A 23,325-nucleotide genomic window follows, 5' to 3' on the forward strand; every position below is an offset into this window, starting at 1 on the left:
ATTCATTCTCGCTATATATATATCTGTTTTACCATTCTTTCATCAAACTCTTCTATCTGATTCAGAATACCTCCTTTCAGAGTGATTTCACATTTAGTCATACTTTCATCCCTTTCAAAAGCCACCACTTTCAATTATCAATATCAATAAATATTAACCAATATCAAAATCATGGGTATCATTTATCATTGCATTTTATGCAGGTAGAAAATGCAATGCATCTATTTATAAACAGGATTCACGTTTTATCGTAGGAGTAGACAGATATATCGTACCACCAAAAGATAATAATATGTTAGCGTAGGCATCCTTATCTGCCGCTCATCATTATTATTATTATTGTGGATAATTTATATAGCGCCATTTTCGTGAAAATCACATCAAGGGCGCTGTACAATAAATATCCCTACACATCTTGCAGCTACATAGCGCATGGACGATCGGGATACTAGTTCCCCCTTTTCAATTATAATTTAATTTAATAACAGATAACAGAGAGGAGCTAGATTACAGTGTCTCTTGCAGCTACAGAGCGCATGGACGGTATGAAACCTAGCCCCCATTTACATAATTTAAAAATTGAATTTTAGTTTTTCTAGTTATTTTTCCAAAACCGTTTGCAAATAAGAGCTGGATTATAATAAAAACACATTATTAAACTACAGAGCGCATACACGGTTGGAAATATAAACCCTTTTTAAGAATTAATTTTAAGTTTGAAATAATTGGATAGTTAATGATATTTACTTTAACGAACGTCTTGCGGCTATACAGCGCATTGATAAATAACATTCTGGAAACTTTCTTCTTCGCAGTTTTAATCTTGGGGATTGGTTTGCAGCAAAGTTCTGCATCTCGTCCTCCATTGGTGTATATTCTCTGCAGCCCTTTTCGAGGAGGCGCAGTTTAAATCCTCGCACACTTGCACCAAATACTCCCGTCGGGGGCGCCCTATGTAATTTTTCCCCTCAGTCATTCCCTCTATTATGTCATGCAGGAGACCCTCATGGCGTATAATGTGGCCGATCCATTGGGCTCGCCTCTCTAAGATAGTTTTGATTAGGTGCCTCCCTTCTACGATTCTGCTGAGAACCTCGTCATTAGTGATGTGGTCTCTCCAGGAAATTCCTCATATTTTTCCGTAGCACCACATCTCAAATACATCTAGTCTTTTTTTATCTTTTTCGGTAATGCACCATGTTTTACAACTGTACATCAATATGCTCCATACATGTATCTTAGCAAGCTGCTTGCGGAGTTTTAAGTTTATATTCTTTGACTCAAAAATCTTTGATTTTTTGTTAAACGCAAGCCTCGCTTGGTGTATGCGGCAGTCGACTTCTCTTTTTGTTCTCCCATCCCGAGTGATCCTGCTTCCAAGGTATACAAACTTTTTCTCGTTTTTCAAAGTTGCTCCTGAGATTAGTACATTCATTTGCTGCTCATTACGGGCCACAGTCATTACTTTAGTTTTGCTTATGTTTATTTTCATATTATATTTATTATTTAATACATTAAAAAAAAAAAAAATTAAAGTCAATCAACAGGCTTGAGTAAGCCCTAATAGATTGTCATTAATGAGTAGATGTTCCATAAATGTCAGAGCTTCAGTGAATTCTTCTTCACATTTAGCAATCAGGGCGATATCATCGGTACACCTTATCATGTCTATCTTTTTTCCGTGTATATTAACACCTTCTCTATGACTCATTTTTTCCCTTATTTCGTCAATTGCGCTCTGTATACTATATCCATTAAATAATACTGGAGACAGCGAGCATCCCTGTCTAACTCCCTGTATTATTTTGGCTTCTTTTTTCAATTATAGCAGCTTCATTTTTATATAGGGCAGATATAATTCTCCTGTCTCTGTATTTCACTCCTAGTTTTTTCAGCATCTCAAAGAGCGTTTTCCAATCTACTTTGTCAAAACCTATCACTGATTTAAAGAAAAAAATATGCTTTCAGAAGAGTAGTCAGTTAGTCAAGTGCTCTTGATTCTCCAGTAAACAACTAAGTGAAAAAAAGCATTACCGCTATTATACCTTCACTTTGGTTTATCTTATTCCTGCATCTTTGTAACATTATAATTTATTTCCAGATTTCTTCCGAGCAATTTATTATATTTAATTCTTAATATGGTTTATAATCTGATCACGCCTAAAATCCACTAGTTCTCGAATTAATTCGTAGCAAGTGATAAAAAAGTAAATTGCTTTACCTTAAATTACTAATTTTATCTTAAAATTAAATTAATATTCATAGAATCACTTTGTAAAGCACCCTCGAGGTATTGTATTACGACAGTGGCGCTATATAAGTTATCCATAATAATAATAATGCTCTCTTAAGAAATGAACTTACCTACATAGATTCCGTACAATATTTTTTTAATTTTTGAAAACTTTTTTTTGTTTCTAATAGTTCGTTAGAATTCATTTAAGGAATGTATGCACCTAGTTATAGTATATAGTTCAACGATAATATTATGTTTTGTATACATTATTAACATCATTATTGATAAATATAAAACTTTATTTCACACAAGCCTCATCACAGCTATGAAAATAAAAACAGTTACGCACTGATAGAAAAAATATATTAAAATTACAATTGAATATATTTTTCGAGACCAAATAAATTAACTGTCAATTTTCGACCTTATCTTCTACGCTACCCAATAACGTTTGTTAAAAAAACTACATTTTCAAAAAGTTTCTGGCAGCCGAGATCGTTTAAAACAAAAGCTTTATTCGTACCTACTTAAAATTGCCATTAAAAACATGTAATATCTATTTATATTTACTTAACGGCTCATATGTTATTATTCCCTTAAGATGTTTAAATCAAAGGAAAACTTTGTGTTCGATAGGTAGCTCGAAATGACTGTTCTGGGATAGTTACCTGGTACCTAGATATTATAAAGGTATATTTATTTTATTTTTTATTTATTTTATTTATATTTTTACATTGTTTGTATTCTTTTTTTATACAGAATAATGTTCCCTCACTGGGGTCCCGTGTCGAGGGAAACGTTTTACAAAATGTGAAACATGCCTAAGATAATAATATTTAACGAAGTTATGAAGTATGTTTAACAAAGTTAAAAAAATAAACAAAATAAGAACAATAAAAAAACGTAATTAAACCAATTAACCTAATTATAATTAACATAATAAACAATAAAAAACAAAAATATTCACAAAAAACATAACCAATTTATATAGACTAATTAATATATATGACAAATAAATATCTAAAAATATGCACATTGAAGTGATGCATGTTATAAAAAAGTTTATGAAATTTAAATTGTAAGGAAATACGCTCAATTCTTTAAATCACATATACCTACACACAAAATTTAATCAGCCAATTAACATATTTTAACCTGTCCCCTTTTCGACAATAATAAAAAAAAAGGTTTTTACAAAATTTAGTATTTTATTTTATTTTACTCTCGTTAGAGCGTCTTCAGACTTGTACTCGGATTGTTTTACGAGCAACTAGTGTTTAATTTTATTATTAATATTGATTAATAAAACCAATGAAATTATTTTCATTTAAAACATTCATTTGGAAAACATATTTTATTAATTGAAATATTAGTGTTTAAACTAATTATATTTGGGAGCGAACAGAACTGCTGCCGATTTTTGAATTCGTCCCAGACGTTGTGTTTAGTACCTATTAGTATATCAGGCGAGCGGTATGGTGCCATACTCGAACCATATTATTTTCAATCTTTGCCCTAGCTCGTCAGATACTCGCAGTTATCTCTAATTACTAACTACCGACAATGAGTATAAATTAGATTGGGTACTGTTAAATACTCCATTTGGGTTTATATCCGCTTTGAGTGACCTAAGTTGATTGATTGAAGATTCAAGATGAACGAAGTTCCAGTTTATAGAATCATGAGGGACGAAAGGTTGGGAAGGTATTTAGTGGCTAATAAACCTTTGAAGAAAGGTTCTCTTGTGTTTACAGATGTTCCTTTTGCACTTGGCCCTAAGCCAGGTAAGTTTAATATATAATGGATATTACTTTGTTTTAAATCGAATTAATTAACAATTTACCTACTTGATTTATTTTCGTGTGCACCTTATGTTTTCCAAATTAATAGTACACATTCTTGTTTAGATTGATTGGTACCTAACACAAATACTCCATTAGGTTTGAATTAGTCAGAGAGGACGACGATGTTTAAATTGTAATAATATAAACAATATAGATCATACTTGAAACTATAAATATATTATAACGTCGCGTCGGCGTCGCCCGAAATTTCGAGGAATAGTCCTAATTTCCTATCCTGAAAAGTCGTAAATAGTCACGACTTTTCAAGATAGAAAAACAACTTCACCACATAAAAATCATGTTAATTCTTTGTTCTGCTAAAATTATTACACATATTTTTTTATTATTTCTGGGATTAAGTTTATTTTTTACGAATTTTAATTATACTTGCAATCGACGGATACTTTTTTGAACAACATTTTACAAATAGGTAAGTCCTTACGCCATTTTACAATAAATTTTCGGCGACGCGCGATGGCGCGATGGCGCGATGCTAAATGTATCCTGCAACCTACCATACATATTTTAATGTTTAATTCATGTTTTCTTAAATACCTAGACCGTTTATTATTTTTATAATGTAACATTCGAAGAAGTATAATTATTGTAACATACATATTATAAATGTAATATTTTTAGTAGTGTTTTTAATAAAGATCATTTCATACTTGCTTTTGATTGTCTATAAAGTAAAAGCAAGTTTTCTGAATCAAAATGTGAAAGTGTATCTGTGTGAAAATTTGAAGAACCTTCGTCGGTAACCTGTAATTGAACACGTTTCTTAACGTATTTTACATGAACATGCATTTTTTTACACAGAAAATTCTATTTTATTTTATAGACAATTGAAGATAACTCTTCCATTGGAATAAGAGTCGTGGGACAAGTATTCTGATTACTGTATTTTTTGTTTTTGGCTAATATTAGGTACCACAAGATGTTAAAGGCTACATATTGCTCATATCTCGCCAATAACAGCTGATAACGTATTGTATTATTTTAGATTCCTTGCCCGTATGTTTGGGCTGCCTCGGTATATGGAATGGCTCATACTTCTGCAGTCGATGTGGATGGCCTTGTTGTGATGAAGCCTGTGCAAATACTGCAGCTCACAAAGAATACGAATGCGTTGTATTCTCAACCGCCAAGGCGGAATTCCAGAATGTAGAGGATACAAGACAACCATGCCTTCAGTACGACTGCATCACTCCATTGAGGTTTTCCGCAATTGTTTTAAATTATTTAACAATAAGTAGGTATCTATATACCTTATTCTAAGCATTTGTAAATAAAAACTCATCCTTTTTGTATACTTGTTCCGCGCTCGGGTGGATGAAAGATACTAAAATACAGTTCTCTCCGGAACGAATGTTTTCGACTCGATGGCTGCTCGGGGGTAAAAATCAGCTGAAAAGGGGAATCGAATGGATAAAGTCCGCTTCGTAGTGTAGAGGTTGGCGCATTCGCATACCATGGTCCCAGGTCCCGGGTCCCGGGTTTTACTCGTGGCAAGGTCGACAAGAAATATTTGTTTTAGGTGTGGTTTTACACTACAATATTTCTCCTCCCAGACCTTGGACTGCGTAAGAGTGATGCGTAAGACCGACAGACAATCGAGATACGCTGCATTTGGTTTGATCTAGTTGTTTTTTTTTTTCAATTTTCTGATCTATATTTACATGGGTCTTGGGTCACGTGCTCCAATATCGGTGCCATGTTGGTGCAATACCTATTTATTTATCAACTTTACTTTTTCAGTCAAAAATAATATTATTTTAAAATAACAAAACATAATGTTAAAAAAATAACTGAAATTTTATATTAAAAAGCCCGAAATTAGATTTCCAGCGAAAACCGAATTTCGGTTTCTGTTCTAGTTTCAGGCGAAACAGAAACTTATTTAAATAAGTTAAAAGTCACTTCAAAACGCCCAAAATTAGGCGCTTTTATTGTTAAACCTAGCGAGTTTATTAAAATAAGTGTTAATTAAAATGCATAATCAAATAAAAGGCTTAAAAATAGAATGGTTAGTTGTTATGTTACACATAAATAATTAATGTGTAACAGTTATTTACTGTACGCCATAGGAACGTTAACTTATTAACTACTCGTATAAAGGAATGAGGAACTTCAGCCCTACGGGAAATAGGATACAAAAAATGATTTCTTATGCGCGGTAAAAATTGGCAAAGTTCCTTGATAATGCACCAAAAAAATAATAATAAATATTTTGATAAAACTACTTTGAACGACGTCGCTAGTTCATATGAATCAACCGATGATAAGAGAGTTGTGAAACATTTCCGGTTTACAGTGAGACAACTGACCAATAGGCAGAACTGACCGAGAAGAAGCGGAAGAGAACTTGAGACGCCACACGCGAAGTAATTTCAGAAATACAAATCTTTAAAAAGTCACAGCGCTGATAATACGATACCATATTTTTTTTTAAATTTGTCTTAATAAGTCTATTAACAAATAATAAAGACATTAAAAAAACCAGTGAACTTCCTCATTACAAAAATAAAAATATGTAATATCTGAGAACTCATGAAAAATTAAGAGTCACGAGCCATAGATGCACCCGAGTACAGCCGAACGTAATCCGACGCATCCCGACCGCAGGTTTCGGCGGAGCCGAAGTTTCTGCCGAAACAAAAGCCGCTGCCGAAACTCGTTTTACTGTCTGAAACTGGCCGAAACCGAAACTTCAGACGGTCACTACCGATCATTAATGGATTTTGACATATTTAAGGATTTTATCAACTCGTATTTGATTATCTAAAATATTTTTTTCTTTATTATTGAAATGAAATTTGGTCAGTAATATTTTATCGACGATTATAGCCAAAAATAGCATACAATTGTCTAATTTATCATTTGGAGCTCGAGTATAAATAAATATGCCGATAAGTAATCGTTCACGTCGCACTGCTAATATCACCTACCTACCCACTAAGCACTAAAGTCCCTTGAATCTGCTTACCTGTGCAGTTCTTTATCATTTCTGTAAGTCATTTCACTTTAACAAAAATTACGCTTTCATTCATACACTTATGGCGGGTAGTTCTGTCAAGACTCTGTTCTCTGTTCTACTGTTCTCGAGTGTTTTAAAAATGTGTAAACCTAATTTCAGAGTTCTGTTAGCGAAAGAAAAGGATAAAAAAAGATGGGAGAGCGAAGTAACAGTAATGGAAGATCATTGTGCTGATAGAAAACAGCGCAAGAGTTGGGAAGTGGATCAAATCAACATCGTCCAGTATTTGCGGGGCCCTTGTAAACTGGGCAAGAGATTTTCAGAAGAACTTATCCAAAAAGTTTGTGGAATTCTAGAGGTAAAGAAAATATTTTTTATGTATGGGATTAATAAAAATCATAAATCAAAGGGCCTTCCCCTCTTTGTTTATGTTCGCAATTTTAAAAAAAAACTCTATACCAGTGGTTCCCAAACTCTTTTGACCCACGGACCCCTTTTCATGGTCAAAACTTGCCCACGGACCCTGGATGAATAACTGCATAAATGCATAATAGAAAAATTACAAATTTAACTTTGATGTCTTGAATGGTAAATGGTGACGTAAAAATAAAATATAAATAAAACATTTTGTTGAAGAAGTTTTTATTGAAATTATAACTTTTGTTTTAAAATACAAAAAAAAATTATTTGGATGAACCTGATAGGATGTTATGAGTGTATTAAATATATGTCCGGCTTTATGTTTGTGAGTAGCAACCGCAAATCCCCACGAGCACTAATTTCTAGTAGGTTTCTTTTTTGTGATGAGGCTCATAACGGCACTGTATCCACGTTCTACCGAATAGGAAGACGAAAAAGCAATCAACAGCTTCTGTACAGTAACCCATAATGCTAGATATAAAATTAAGATGTGTTTTTGTAACCAGGCTGGTAACATAAGCTGTCGTATCCTTGTTTAAACATTGGTTTCAGCTCCTCGTTTGCGGATAATTAATTAAATTGCTCTTGTATTAGTAGGTAGATATTCATTTGTATTTGTGGTCTGAGTTTGATTACTTGCAAAAAGGTTCAACACCCAGTCGGGAATATCCATGTGAAGAATGTCTTCAAATCTTTGGTTAAGGTCCGAATGAAGCGCCGTTAAGTGTTGACAATTAGCAAACAAATCTTTATTTCTATTTAGCAATTTTGAAAGATTTGGAAACTGAGATAGATGAACGTTCCTGTATAAACCTGTATAGATAGGCCTGACCGCCTGACTCACCACGATGCCTGTTTTATTATTCGTATTTTATGCACCTGTCTATATTTATATTTTACTTACGACGTAAAAATCGGTAATTATTCATTCATTGTTATTTATTGTAACTTCCGTATTAATAAAAATGTGTCATATTATTTTTATTTTATATTATACCTTGCGCGGACCCCCTGAATGATCCCAGGGACCCCTGGGGGTCCGTAAGGATTGCTTTGGAAAGCACTGCTCTATACAGTCTTCCTCAGAATAGGTTTCCCTAGTGAGGAGTCTTAATTTACTTTTGTATATAAAATATTTTACGTAGTAAATAAAAAAAATAATATGGGCATTCTTATGATTTACCAAACGCTGAAATTTTGGGGGCATCTGACATGCTTGTAAATAATTCAATGATATAAAATGGAAATAAAGTTGTGATACAAAGGTTTTATGTATCTAAGTTATTTTATTTGGGCCTCGGCGTGGCAGCGGCGTAAGTAGGACATAGGTAATTCATACGTCATACGTAATAGACCCATGGTGCTATTCTGAATCTACTCGCGGGAGTAGAGATGATTTCGAGATTATAGTGACAGAATGCATTAAGTCGACAGTCTTTATATATTAAAAATAATATAGGTGCAAAGATGTTGATTTCAAGTTGAATGAGATTACTCTTTCAAAGCTTTAAAAGAAAAAAAAAAGAAAATCGTGGAAGAAATAATGCGAGAAATAATTACAAAGCTTTAAATGCGATTATCTCGAAATTTATTTTAATGACTTAATGCATTCTATTAGTAAAGCCTAGATTTCTACTGTATCGTAGGGATTTTTATTTTTTGCAAGCGACTACACTTTGCTTCATATATGGCCACACTGATAATTAAGCGTCAAATTACGTAACATCTGAAACCAAACATAATGATTTTAATTTAGAACAGCGTTTCCCAACCTTTTTAAGTCAGACCAGTGAAAATAGAAGAAAAATATTTGCAGACCGGTAACGCAGGTTTAAATTTGTTTTTATGTAGTATTTTGTTTATTGGTTTTTAGTGTCATATTAGAACAGGTAGGTAGGTATAGAAAAAACTAATGACGCTTTTTTTAATCATCATCATTATTCCCTTTCCGCGCCTAATGTTGCATAGGGCACTGCATTGGTACACCAATCACAGTGTATCTTGGTCATTTTTGTTACATAAAGGTAAGATGATCAGTGTATTATGCTTCAGGTACCAGTCGAGGTACTATGAAATATTCTAGTGTAAAAACACATTTAAAAATAAATATTTTAAATCAACCATGTCGGTAATCGAACCCGAGGCCTCTTGCATGGCAGGCAAACGCGCTGACCACTACACCACGAGGACGACACTGATACAGGAATTTTAAAATGGGCGACAAGTATTTTTGCGGACCGACGCAACGGACAGGTACCGGCGCGGCGCGGCGGTTGAGAAACGATTATTTAGAACATTTTTGCGACCTTAAACATAAACACTCAATAAGGTTAAATTGACCAAACAGTATTAGTTTTATTCTGTTATTTTTACATTTTTTTAATGTCGAACTATGAAATGTCAATTATAAAACTGTTTATTTTAAAACCTATTAAACAAGCTAATAAATATTTTTTAAATGTTTTTTTTTTAATTTTGTAGAATCATTGTAATGTAATTTAAAAATAAAACTCAGCAGGGGTTGTGTACGATGTGGTATATTTCAGGTAAATGCTGTGGAGGTACCATCACAAAGTGGACCAAACAATAGGGCCATTTACCCCAGGGTCGGTATCATGTCCCATAACTGTGTACCAACAGTGGTCCACACTATAGTATCCGGAGGGAAAAATGGAACACCCAAAAATTTGTAAGACTTTTTTATGTTTTTATTTTAAAGACAAAACTCATTACTTTTTTTTTATTTTTAAAAGGAATAACCCGCTAAGCCTCTATTTTGAGGCTTGTCAGCAGGTGGGATAGAGGGGATGTGGAAGGAGGTAACGAAAAATACACCACAACACCCAGACCAATTGAGAAAAAATATTTCTTGGATTTTTTTCATGCAACTGGCAGGAATCGAACCCGCGACGCCAGTTTCACAGTTGGCCGTCTAACCAACTGCGCCACGGCGCCTGTCTTATATTCCTTTACTTGAAACACTTATCTTCTTCTTAACTTCTATCGCTCTAAAAGGGTGGTAAAATTCACACATTAAGTGCTAGATTTTAAATAAGGACAAACAACAAATTAGTTAGAATTTATGAAAAGATTTTTCAATTGTTGTTGGGAAATTGATATTTTCTCTACTCCTTTGTTATATGTAAATTTCGTTTTTACAAAACTATCAGCAAAAAAGTAGTTGATTCGATTTTGACTAATGTTCCAGATTATGGATATTGCAAATGTTGTCCGCAACGACAGCAAGAAGATTGAGTTGAATGTTTTTTTAATGTTAACAAATTACAACAGGGATGGAGAATACCTCAATGAAGGGAATATGGAAGTCTAGACATTTACAGGGCTTATGACCCCTGCCAATGGCTGGTTTAAGTGGCCACTTTACTAAATTAATTATTGGCACAGCAGCATAGTAACAATAATGTGTTATGAGATCTTTGAAAGTATTGCAAAAACAATCGTACATTTTTCTTGTTAGATTTCCACAAATATTTAAATGTACAACAAATAATTAACAAAAATCATCTTACATTATATTTTAATGTTGGCCTCATAGTGAGCGCGTTTGACTACCATGGAAGAGGTCTCGGGTTCGATTCCTGATACGGTTGACATGAAGTATTCATTTAAAAATATGTTTTTACACTAGAATATTTCATAGTCTCTGGACTGGCACCTGAGGCGTAAGACTGATGATGATGATATTTTAATGCAATAATACCATACTATGAGAATGATTTATATGTGCTATAAGGTTATAAAAAATATATCTATTCCAGTGCTGAAGTGTGGGTTGCGACAGACATAGAAGAGGGTGGTAAATTAGAAATGTGCTACACCCATGTTTTATATTCAACAATACAAAGAAGAGATTTTCTAAAGCTATCCAAGTTCTTTGATTGTGATTGTGATAGATGTGCTAACCCCACTGAGTTCGGGACTAATATGAGCACTCTGAAGTGTAGCGAATGTGACTCGGGAAATGTTCTCTCAGTAAACCCACTAGGTAAACTATAATTTATTTTAGCAATGTCTTCAAACAAGTTTACTAACAAAAACTTTTACGTTCCTCAAGATGTAGGTAGGTGCAGTAAATTTTCCATCGGCTATTTGAAGACTCGTCATCAGAAGACTTGTTTTCCGTTAGTCAATTTTATAACATTATATTCAGGAGAAAGACTGTAACTATTTACTAACTTAATCCATGTCCGCTCCCTAGGTGGAGCATATTACTGTATCCACGGAAACTCGCCAGGCTTCTATGTTTGCGGATGAACTGTCAGCCGTGGACATCCAGGACCACGACAACCTGATGCCTTGTTTATTAGTCACGCATGGTTAAGGAAGGCATCCACAATATATGGCCCAAACAACCAAACCGCTTCCGCTTGATGACAGTAAAGTTGTAACATGAGGTTGCTGCATCTATTTTCTCATTCGAGTATTCCTTACAAAGTCAAACTTCTAGACACCCATATGTATATTTAAATTAAAATAATATTGAAAACATTTCATATGTTGGTTTTCAATAATGTTTTGAATAGGTCTAAATGTTTGTAGACAGGCTAGATCTCCTACCCAGGGATTAATTTAGATATAAAATTGTTGCAACAGAGAGGAAAAACATTTTTGAGAAGAGAATATGGAATTTTTGGCATTTGTAGGGCTTATGACCTGTCATTGGCTGGTTTAAGTGGCCCCTTTACACACTGTGTAACATTCTGCATATGTTTAAACATCCGGATTTCCACAACTCTTTCATCTCTTGACTTTTGTGAAGTAAAAAAGCTGAAACCTTTATCATTCATCTTGGATTCATCCGGCTGAACCATTTCACCCACTAGGCAAAGCCTGAAAACAATTTTTAGTGGTGAATGTTACACAGCGTGTAATGTGGTCACTTAAACTAGCCAATGACAGGTCATAAGCTATGTAAATGCCAAGACTTCCATACACCTTTTTTTATTTATTTTCCTCTCCGTTTCAACAAATTTGTACATAAAATAAATAACTGACTTTTAAGAGCTTTATTGCTAACAGAATAAGGGAAGCACAGTACCTAAATAAATGTTTTAGTATTGTAAGAATACACACAATTATTTTTGATTTGTCATTAAATGAAATAATCATTTAGTTACACACTGTGGGTGTGTTGGTTTGACTTTACGAGTATTATGGAAACTAAGCCGAGTATGCAGTATCCTATTGTAGCATGACTGAGAATAAGTGGAGATGATTTAGTAGTTTGGCCACATAACGTGTATGCTTCCGGAGCCTTAACTATACATCAGCTTCTCATCCTCCTGGAAATACACTGTTGAATTTTTGTCGGTAGTTTCAATAAAATGAGTTAGCTGCTGACAGTGAAGCCTAGAGATGATTTGTGAGCACTTTTTATTTGCATCTAGAGAGCAAATCTGGAAAAATATTATGATCGGTTAAATAAGAATATAATATTCAGGAACATAGTGACATTTAAATTTCAGATGGCAGCTCATTATGGAAGTGTTCTGACTGTGATTATACAACCACAAGTGATGCAGTAAGAAAACTTTTGTCAGTTGTTCAAAATGAAATTGCATTAATAGAACAAAGCTGTGTAGGTCCATCAGAAATTGAGCAAAGAGAACAAGCGGCAATATGGGTGAGTGATTGGAAAAATAATAAGAGAACTATAATTCGTTAATTATTCGAAACAAAAGAAAGATTTAAACACATATGACCAATGCAGTATACATATTTTATCATGATATCGGGCAAACATTTTTTTGTTTTAACAGATGTAAACATTTCATCATCATCATTATTCCCTTTCTGTAACTAATGGTGCATAGGGCACTGCATTGGTACACCAATCTCCTCTTATATTAATTATTTTTGTTACATGGAGTAAATATGATCAGTCTTACGCTTCAGGTACCAGTCCAGGGACTATTGAATATTCTAGTGTAAAAGAGCCCTTTTAAATAAATATTTCATATCAACCACGCCGGGAATCGAACCTGAGACCTCTTGCATGGTAGGAACCATTAGACCACGAGGCTGACATTTATTTTTTTATTTATGGACATTGTCTATTTATACAATTCATAGGGTATTAATTTAAACATTTAAAACAATAAAATTTAAAAAAAAACTAATTTGTAAGTCCCGACTTAACACAGTTTGATTTCTATCAAGTTGGAACATGAATTTAACAATGTCGTGTAGGGTTTAATGTAAAGAAGACAAATAAATTTAATTCTTAGAGGGTGAGAAATAAATACAGAAGAAACATTTGAATTCAAGATTGCAATTTCGTGTGTATCTCATACAATCGTCAGTGTAAAAACGTGTTTTTGTAATCTCTATGTGAGCGTAAGACTGATCATCTTACCTTCATGTAACATAAATGATCAAGATACGCTGTAGATACCAAGCAGTGCAATATTCACCATAAGGTGAATCATTATTATTACCGTTTGGAAAAAATATATTACTATTTATTTATTTATTTTATTTAGTTCTATGATTAACATAGTCTAATATATATTTACAACACAATATTTACCTCTATACTTATTCTAACATTATTTATCACTATTATACACTTAATATCCTAATTTATAACATTAACTGTTTCATATGTACATTTTCATTAATTATATTCACTATTTACACTATATACTACCTAATATTTTTCACATATATACTTTTTACATTTAATTTTAAATATATTTACATTTATTTCATTTTTTATGCTTTCTGGCATTTCCTCAAATAGTTGTATTCCCTTGTACATAAGGCAGTTCTGGGACATTGCTTTTGATTTCTTTTCCAGTCTTATATTTTTAGATCCTCTTGTTGCATAGTTATGAAAGAACTCATTATTTTTTAGTTTATTTTGAAAATATCTCGGAACTATTCCTTTAATAATTTTGTTTATTTCATTAGCAACATTGAATTTGATTCTTTGATCAATTGTCATGATATCTAGAAGTTGAATCATTTTCTTAACTTTTGTTCATCTCCCACATCTTAATATTATCCTCATCGCTTTGTTTTGTATTATTTGGAGTCTCTTTAGATCTCCTTCATTACTTAAATATAAAATACTGGAGCAATAATCAATGTGGGGAACGATAATACTTTTATTATTTTATTTTATGAATACAATCATTCTCATCAAGGGTAATTCGAAATGAGTTCAGGTCCAATGATATGGTGGTTGGAGTCGCGGAGTCCAGATGAGGGGGTCCGAGATTCGAACCTCACTCTACCGGAACTTTTTTTTGCGTTTTCTAACACGGTTATTATGATTAATAGAAAATGGCCCAAAAATGTTCGATATTTGGATAAATCATAAGAATGTCAATATTTTTATTTTCTTTAATTAAAAAAATATTCATAGTTTTGTGTTAATATTTTAGTACCGAGGGATTTTGCACCCAAAGCATTCCCTTTTAACATGCTTGAGATACAGTCTTTCGCAAATATATGGACGGGTCAAGGGGTACACACTAGATAGTTTATCTATACCTTTACTGAAGAAAAAAGTTGATTTGTGTCGTCAAGTTACTGAAATCTTAGATGTCATATCTCCTGGACAAACCCGAATGCGAGGTAAATAAAATACATTGACTGGATATACAATCTAAATTATTTAGAATATGCGCAGGCTATGTTATGTGGGATTCTTTTTCTTATCATTTTATCCTATTTTTTATATGAGCTGTACTGTAAACCTGTATTGTACAAAAAAACAATTAATATATTTTTTTAAATATACAATCACATAAAACACAGATTATCAAAAAATATTTTTAATTTGTTAAAATCTTTGCAACCCTCAACAGACGGAAGTATTTTATCAGAAGGGAATATGAAAGTTTAGACATTTATAGTGCATACTATCTTTCGTGGCTGTTTCCAATAATAACAATACTTTACACTGTAACATCCGCCATTAGCCTATGTGTGAACATTTCATTCAGCTCGATTACTTCTTAAAAATTAACAAATAGAATAAAATTTTGGGAAACTCAAATGTGAATGATTCCATACCAATAGATAATGATACCATGTGTTATTAGCGGCCTCCGTGATGTAGTGGTCAAGACGCTTGACTCACACACGGAAGGTTCCGGGTTCGATTCCCGGTGAGAACACAAAAATTAAAATGTGATTTTTCTCAAGCCTGGGTGCTCTGTGATGTAATTCACCACTGTAATTAGGCCTCCAGGCCTGTTGTGGTGCAAAAAAAAAAAAATGTAAAAAAAATAATATTTTTATGGACAACTTATATAGCACCATGTTTGTAATATAATACCTCAAGAGCTCTTCACAAAGTGATTCTAGGAATATTGATTCTATGATTGGACACATTTGTCCAAAAAATGCCTTGTCAAACCTGGGGTGGTATTCTGAATCTTCTCTATACCCTAGAAAGTGATTAATTTTGGTATTTTTTTTTTTGCATGCGTTCGTACTTTCCTTCATATCTGGCCACACTGATAATTAAACGTCAAATAAATATGAACACGTGAAATCAAACCTGATGATTTTAATTTAGAACATTATTGCGTACTTAACCGCTACATAAAACGGTTAATTAGGTTGAATTGTGGTCAATGATCAACCGCATTGGTTTTTTCAGTTTTTTTAAATAGTTTTATACATTATTTGACGTTTAATCATCAGTATGGCTAATATATGAAGCAAAGTGTCGTCACATTAAAAAATAAAAATCCTCAAATTCACCAGTCTAGGGGGTAGAGAAGATTTAGAATACCACCTCTGCGATCCTCCATTTATAACGAAACCAGTCGCCAGCGGCTAGGCTACAACGCTAGAGCATGACAGGGGTAACTAGGCCCGTAAGTTTACCACATAAATTACAGAAATACATTAGACAAAATATTTTAAATGAAACACCTTCTTTACAGTATGTGAAATTAATACATAATAATGAGCTTTATACATTTATTTCTATCTAATTTAAGTTTATACTTGATTCCAGAATCCATTTAGAAGTACTGAATAAACTATCTTTTTTTTACAAATATTCTAACATTATTAATTTTGTCTATCTAAAACGGTAAATACACTATTTTTGGTGTAAAGATTTACAGTTGCGACCGAAATCAGGTGTCAATAAAAAACACGGACTCCCGTAGAAAACTAAATCTTGAAAAATGACATTTAGGCCCACTTCTTAAATGCTCTTGAGTCTTCCCGTTGAAGTTCTGGGTCATCTGGTTGGAATTGGCATCAGGTCCAGTAATGGATGCTCCAGCTCCAAGCCATAACCTCAACGCCAGTAGGTTCTCAGAAGATAACGGATGACAGTTTCTTGATTCGCTTATTTTCCGTGGATATAATCCATTTGTTGCCTTTATCAATAATGAGCAATGTAATTTAAAAGTTTGATAGAAATTTCCACTCCTGAACTATTCAAACGGAATCAATTAGATTACCAAATAAAACGTGGTCCTCGTGTAACAATTTCACATTGGAATATGTATACAACTATAACCCCTTCTCAAAATAGTTGACTGTTGAGGCTTTTAGATCAAAAATGAATAAGTTTAGATTAAAATTTTCTCTTTTTTAAATTCCATAATAAATTAAAATTATTAGTCATCCCTACCTCCATCCTTCTTCCCTATTATACATATTTACTTCTCTCTCTATAAACCTCTTCCCGCACTTGCTACATGGCAAAATTAATTTATATTACAGTGTGCAAAAGTAACATAAATAAATTGACATATTATACATTTTAGGTACTTACTTTCTTACATTTATTTCTAGGGATGAATTTATATGAAATGCACGCCCCTTTAATGATCCTAACAAGAATGGAATACAAAGAAGGATTAATCAACGAAAAACAACTCAAGCAGAAAATGTCTAACATTGCAGAGATGTTACATGAATCTGCAGAGATTTTATCTCGGGAAGATGAGAACAGTGAGAAGGGTATCATTGGAAGAGCAGCTATGAAATCTTACAAGGAGTTATTAACAAGTTTATAAATAAAATTGTACATAGGTACTAATTGTATACAGTAAATATTATTTTGAATAAATTCGTATACATATATAACTTTTTTAATAAGGAATATATTAATATCCCAAAATATGTATAAACCAAATGATTTTTTTATAGAATAGAGTTTTGAGTTGAACTTCGATTATTAGGTAAGCATTGAAACGGGTTTTAGTCACAAGGCTAGCGTTGCGGACTCGCGGATTAAAGGTCTAAGGTTCAAACCCTGCTCTAGCACAATTCAATTCCCATTTTCTAACAATGAGTTATTAACAACTCATAATCCTGAAATTGAAATGTTTGGGTATATCATAAGAATTCAATTATCATTTAAAATAAAATAAAATGGTCTGTTTTTTGCCTTGTAGAAGGGGCTGAGCTCAAATTATAAAACTTCATGTTTTTTACTTTATACATAACACATAATTAAAATTAGTATATTACTCTCAGTAAACTTTAGCATACAAAAATTTGATTTTATTCTGTTAACTTTTATGAGTAATTTGATAAAACATGAAAAATTGCAAAAAAGCTATTTTTATTTTACCAAATAGGATGACTAATTTTAGAGATATGTTTATTTTTATAACAGCTACGCGTAGGTCGCAAGTCGCGTAAATATTTCACAGAAAATGCTTGGGCAGTGGGCTACCTTTACGTAGGCGCGGCGCACGAGTGTGAAAAGGTTAACTTCAAGATACTACAATCCTAGGTGTGCCATTATAGTTAATAATCAAAAGTAAATCTGTTTTGTTACTCTTTCAATTTTTTTATTGTGTTTGGTTTTAATACCCATGCATACATTTTTTTCAAATAAAAAAAAAAACTAATTTTTATATTTATACACATATAAATATATTTTCATAAATATAATATAAAACAAGAAGAGAATTCAATGTTAATTAACACAATATTAGAATTTTACATGTTTTATTTTGGGTAGAGAAGGAGTTGCTTTCGTGCTGGTGGTTTGTCCAATATCTTCCAAATTTTCAGACTGTAATGTCTCCAGACGAATTGAATCATCTTCTCTTTGTTGAATTATCTAGAATAAACAAATTATAAAATATAACTATTGATAGTCATAATATAAAAAGGCAATTTAAAAACAAATTAATCTTAGTTTTATCAACGATGTCACATACAAATGTTGTTAATGATATTTTGAATATCCATGCTCAAATAATTTTCCTGAATCAAATTTTGGCTCTTATAATAACAGATATATATTACAGCAGTAAAATTAAAATCTTATCTCGCGATATTTGCTATTATTACAGAACCAGAGACAATTGCACAGTCAGCCATAATATAGATTTGTTAAAACACAGTAGTAAATTTTTATATTTTTCTTGCTGAGCAGTGTTTTGATCGCTTCCACTTAAACCAGCCAATGACAGGTCATAAGCTCTGTTAATGCCTAGACTACCATATTTCCTTATTTAAGGTATTCTCCATCCCTGTTGTAATTTTACATATTTGTTTGATTTAACTCAAGGGAATGATGTTTGATGGTCAAAATGACTGAGATAAATGGGTGGCAAGTGATAGATTATGAATCATTTTGGTTGGAAATAAATACCTGTGGACAATCCTTTTTAAGATGAGTTACATCTCCGCACATTCGACATGCTCCACCTTTAGGATATATTCCTTTCGGGTTGTCGGGGCACTGACGTGATATGTGGCCCTGCAAATAAAATATTTTATATAATCTAAAGCCACAAATTTAATACCTTACTAGACCATCAATTTACCAATGGCATACGTATTTACCCAATTTTATAGGTACACACATTAAAACAAAAAAAAACTAAAATATAGACATTAGGTAGGGACAGAACCAAAGTCATAATCAAAACAATATTTTTGTAGATTATGGTTAGTTATTTTACGACTTCAGAGATTTTTCCATCTTTATTTTTATGTCTGTGTTTACAATCTGAAGATTGCCCCTGTAAGACAAGTAAAATATAGGCACATTTTATTTTTTAATAATTTAACTTTCTAAACATAATAAAACACGTCATGAACCTAAAAAAGTATTGAAATAATATAAGTACCTGCTCCTTACAAATAAAGCATTGAGCAAATTTGTAATCTTGAGTCCTTACTACTCTGCATGCAAAATGGGTGTGTTCAGTTGATCCACATTTAAAGCATATTCCCGCTGACGGCATGGCCGATTTGCTTTCTTCTTTATTCAAGTCAGGACACTCTGACAACATGTGGCCACCCTTCCTGCAGTGGAAACAGAGGTTCTTCTTTAGTCTGGCCAATGTTTTCTCGGCTTTCCTCCGTTCCAACTTTACTGTCCTTTCTACCTCGCTTCTAGGAATACCTTTAGAGATTAGACTCTTACGTAATTCTTGTATTCGTTGTCCATCTTTAGCAGTAATGGGGAAACCATGCAATGTAACCACTTCTACTTCTTCCCCATTTAATATCAATATATTTTTGCCTTCTGGAACGGGTTTACGTCTGGCATGCTCTTTTTTATTCTGTTTTGAGGCCGTCTCCATTTTATTCTTTGAATCACTTGTGCTGAATTTATTTTCTGAAAAACTTTTATTTGTATCCTTTTTTTTCTTTTTATCTACTTGTTTAACAGTGTCAGTCTTCGGAATATTATTTATTTGTTTTTTCATTTTGACATCATCAGGATTATCTTCATGATCTAATAATAGCTTTCTTTTTTTAGCAGATTTGGATTTTTTAGAAGAAACATCAGATTCAATTTCGGTAGGGGACATCATGTTGATTGTCTCATTTGTCAAATGACTCATATCATCATCAATATCTTCTTCTTTAATATTTTGTGTTGTGTTTTTTGGTTTCCTTTTATTTTTCTTATTTTCATGACTGACTTTTACATCGTCACTTTTTTCAAGAGCAGCATTCTTTAAATGTTTATTTTTCTTGGAGTCTTTTTTGCAAATTTCATCCAGTTTAGAAGTGAGCTCTTTAAGCCGCTCATTTGATTCACGATCCGAGTATTCATCACACCACTTGGACAGTTCAGGATCATCAACATCGAGGCTTTTTTCACTGTCGGCTAAGTCTATGAACTCACTTTCTGCTTCAGGTTGAACTTTATTCTTCTTTCTTTTCTTTTTTTTGTTTTTACTTTCAGAAACCGGGTTACTTTGGACTGTCGTATTTTCATTACCATCAGGGAATTCGCACCACGATTTGCACGTCTTATTAGATTTTTCTTCGTTCAGGAATTTCTCGTAATTTTCTTTTCGAATGGCTTCGAACTGAAAAAAATATAAGGAATAAAAGATCACAAAAATATCGGTTTTAAATAAAACTAACGTATGTAAATACATACTTCTGCTCGTTTAGAGGAATCTTCTGCACTTGTTTGTTTATCCTGTAGCTGTTTTCTCATTACATCCCAAGGAGTAGCCTGCTCCGGAATACGTTCATTTGATGATTTTGATCCTTTCGACCGGGCAAAACGAGTCATTGTTTGAAGAATTCTAGAAATTTACTAACACTACATATGTTAATAAACACCTCTTTATTTTAAAACGTTAATAAACACTCATTTATTTTCACTATTAACGAAAAAAAATTCTTTCAACTTTTAACCTCAATAATCACATCAGACCATAAAGTAAAGAGCCACATGTCGAAATTGTCGAATGAAAATCATTTAGATTTTTAAGATCACAGCTTAAATTTGTCTATGCCTATTAATATTGTCTATGTGTGATAATATTGTCTTCGCATTTTGTTTCCAATAGTGATACGCACAACCGAATGAGTTACAAAATCGAGTATGGACACAATCGATTAATTTAAAGTAGTTCTCGAGTGTTAATATTAACAGCTTCCTAAGGGGTTGAATCCAGTTCTAATAAACACAAATTTGGACAAACTCAAACATTGTTAATTGCGATGTAGTCGAATGGAAACCCTCACACGTGGTGGTTTTGACCTTCGACTCGAAATCTCTGTCTTCCCATTTATCTATATTCAATGTATCCCTCCCTGTAGAACTCTATGTGTTACATACTATGCAGTGTTTTAAATGCTGTAAGTATGGGCGAACAGAGACCGTCTGCACATTCCTACCGCGCTGCTACAAATGTAGATCCACACACAAATGGGGAGTCCTGCATGGGAGGAGGATATAAAATACCTTAATTGTTCCGTTAACCACTTTGCCACCAGCAAGCTGTGCCCTGAGCTAAAAAGACAACAAAATATTAAACATACGATGCCTGAAAAAAGCATATCGTACGTAGAAGCGGTGAAAATGTTCAGAAAAGCGACAATTTCTTACGGAAAAAATTGCTTCTAAAACAACAAAGCTGAAAACAATTGCTCAACCCTACCCGTCAACATCCTTAAAAAAACAGTGGAGAAAAAGGTGGGGTCATAAAAACCTCTCTCCAAACCCAATGCTCCTCATCATGATTCCTCACTCCTTTTTTTCCTGAACGGACAACTTCCTTCAGGACCTAACGCGGGTTATTTCCCCAGCACAGTCCCATCATCGAATAACTCATTGATTTCTACCATATGAGTATTTAACTTTCACTCCTCCAAAACTACCCTCAAATACCATTCAATGTCACCCACCAATTTCAACATGTTACCTCTATCCTTAACTGCCACCATGGCTCCTCAGGTGAGGATTCTTCAGGGGAACAGTCATAGCCCAGATAGCAGTGAAACTTGATTTAAGATTGATGGAAGTTTGAAAAGGAAAATTTGACGTGACAAGTTTTAATCAAAAGTTGCTGGACTCTTGTTCCGACAAGTTTGAAGAGACAAGTTTTTGCCAAAACTTGCTGGAAACTTGTTATGTCAATAACGGTATTTCAGAGTCCGAAAGTCATAGAATGATGATCAACGCATTGCCATATATATTAAAATATGAAGAGAATTATTTTTTTGATTTATTTTTTATTTGAACAGTTATATTTAATCCAAGGACTTTTCTACAAGATCGATTTTTTTGCACCACAACAGGCCGCGAGGCCCAATTACAGTAATAAATTACAGCACGGTACACCCAGTCATAAGAAAAATCATATTTAATTTTTGTGTTCTCATCGGGAATCGAACCGAGAACCTTCCGTGTATGAGTCAAATGTCTAAAATGATGAGCCTATAAAATATGCGTGTCTCTGTACTAGATGCTCGTTTTACAATGTGGTATTTTTAGCACACGATTTCTTCTTAGATTTGATATATTTGAATTACTAGTAAATAAATTTAGATTTAGATTAAAAAAATATCTTTTATTAATAAATTTCATAAAAAGTACACGTTTTTGTAAAATTCTAAACATATCTACTTTTACACATCTAGTAAATGTTATTACTGTAACTCTCCAAAAAAAAAAACTAACTCTTGTGCTTTGAGAGTGACTTATACTGTTTTAGTTGTTTATTTATAAGATTTTATATAATATATTTTAAACATTTAAAACAATATATTTGTCTTATTTTCAAAAGTTTAGCTTCTTGGAACAATTGGGAAGAGGATAAAGTGCGATAATTGTGAAGCATTATTTTTAAGATAAACTTTTGAAGTTTCTAATGATTTAAAAGCCCCTCTCCCCCCATCCAATTATTCCATATGAAAACAATGACTGTACGAGTGCATAATATATTTAATAATATTAAGCTGGGCGTACATACTTAACCGTTTGAATACTAAAGGACCCAAAGAATCTAGAAAATGTTCTAAATTTAGGTGTGGGTAATATCAAGAATTAGTTAGGGGAACATTTTTAAGACCTGTCGACTGGTAAAAGTAACGCTATCTTTTGTAGACAGTGAAAAGTTCCAAACATAAAA

The 23,325-nt window shown here is 32.9% G+C and overlaps 2 protein-coding genes across 2 annotated transcripts; one reads left to right on the forward strand and one right to left on the reverse strand.

Annotated features, from left to right (window-relative positions):
* Window positions 1-3,780: 3,780 nt before the first annotated feature.
* On the forward strand, window positions 3,781-17,556 carry LOC148274565 (SET domain-containing protein SmydA-8-like). Its single transcript, XM_088236928.1, has 8 exons — window positions 3,781-4,020; window positions 5,084-5,297; window positions 7,217-7,415; window positions 10,024-10,166; window positions 11,257-11,483; window positions 12,964-13,121; window positions 14,887-15,079; window positions 17,270-17,556. The coding sequence occupies exons 1-8, from the start codon at window positions 3,891-3,893 to the stop codon at window positions 17,491-17,493; spliced, it is 1,488 nt and encodes a 495-aa protein (XP_088093054.1). The 5' UTR covers window positions 3,781-3,890; the 3' UTR covers window positions 17,494-17,556.
* A 780-nt stretch (window positions 17,557-18,336) lies between these two features.
* On the reverse strand, window positions 18,337-22,399 carry LOC148274566 (uncharacterized). Its single transcript, XM_088236927.1, has 4 exons — window positions 20,841-22,399; window positions 19,570-20,766; window positions 19,089-19,196; window positions 18,337-18,551 (listed from the first exon to the last, which is right to left on the reverse strand). Exons 1-4 carry the CDS (start codon window positions 20,976-20,978, stop codon window positions 18,420-18,422), a joined length of 1,575 nt encoding a protein of 524 aa, XP_088093053.1. The 5' UTR covers window positions 20,979-22,399; the 3' UTR covers window positions 18,337-18,419.
* Window positions 22,400-23,325: the final 926 nt, after the last annotated feature.

Source organism: Micrasema longulum, unplaced genomic scaffold, assembly GCF_059751315.1.
Source record: "Micrasema longulum isolate JH-2025_06_02 unplaced genomic scaffold, ASM5975131v1 h1tg001620l, whole genome shotgun sequence".
Taxonomy (NCBI): Eukaryota; Metazoa; Arthropoda; class Insecta; order Trichoptera; family Brachycentridae; genus Micrasema; species Micrasema longulum.

What these genes read in the sequence shown, in the direction of transcription:
- LOC148274565 (XM_088236928.1), top strand. Translation starts at nt 3,891, where the DNA reads ATGAACGAAGTTCCAGTTTATAGAATCATGAGGGACGAAAGGTTGGGA. An exon ending in GACTGCATCACTCCATTGAG is followed by an intron (nt 5,298 to 7,216) that starts GTTTTCCGCAAT and finishes ACCTAATTTCAG; the next exon opens with AGTTCTGTTAGCGAAAGAAA. An exon ending in AAGTTTGTGGAATTCTAGAG is followed by an intron (nt 7,416 to 10,023) that starts GTAAAGAAAATA and finishes GGTATATTTCAG; the next exon opens with GTAAATGCTGTGGAGGTACC.
- LOC148274566 (XM_088236927.1), bottom strand. Translation starts at nt 20,978, where the DNA reads ATGACTCGTTTTGCCCGGTCGAAAGGATCAAAATCATCAAATGAACGT. An exon ending in ATTCCTCTAAACGAGCAGAA is followed by an intron (nt 20,767 to 20,840) that starts GTATGTATTTAC and finishes TATTTTTTTCAG; the next exon opens with TTCGAAGCCATTCGAAAAGA. An exon ending in GCTTTATTTGTAAGGAGCAG is followed by an intron (nt 19,197 to 19,569) that starts GTACTTATATTA and finishes TTTTATTTGCAG; the next exon opens with GGCCACATATCACGTCAGTG.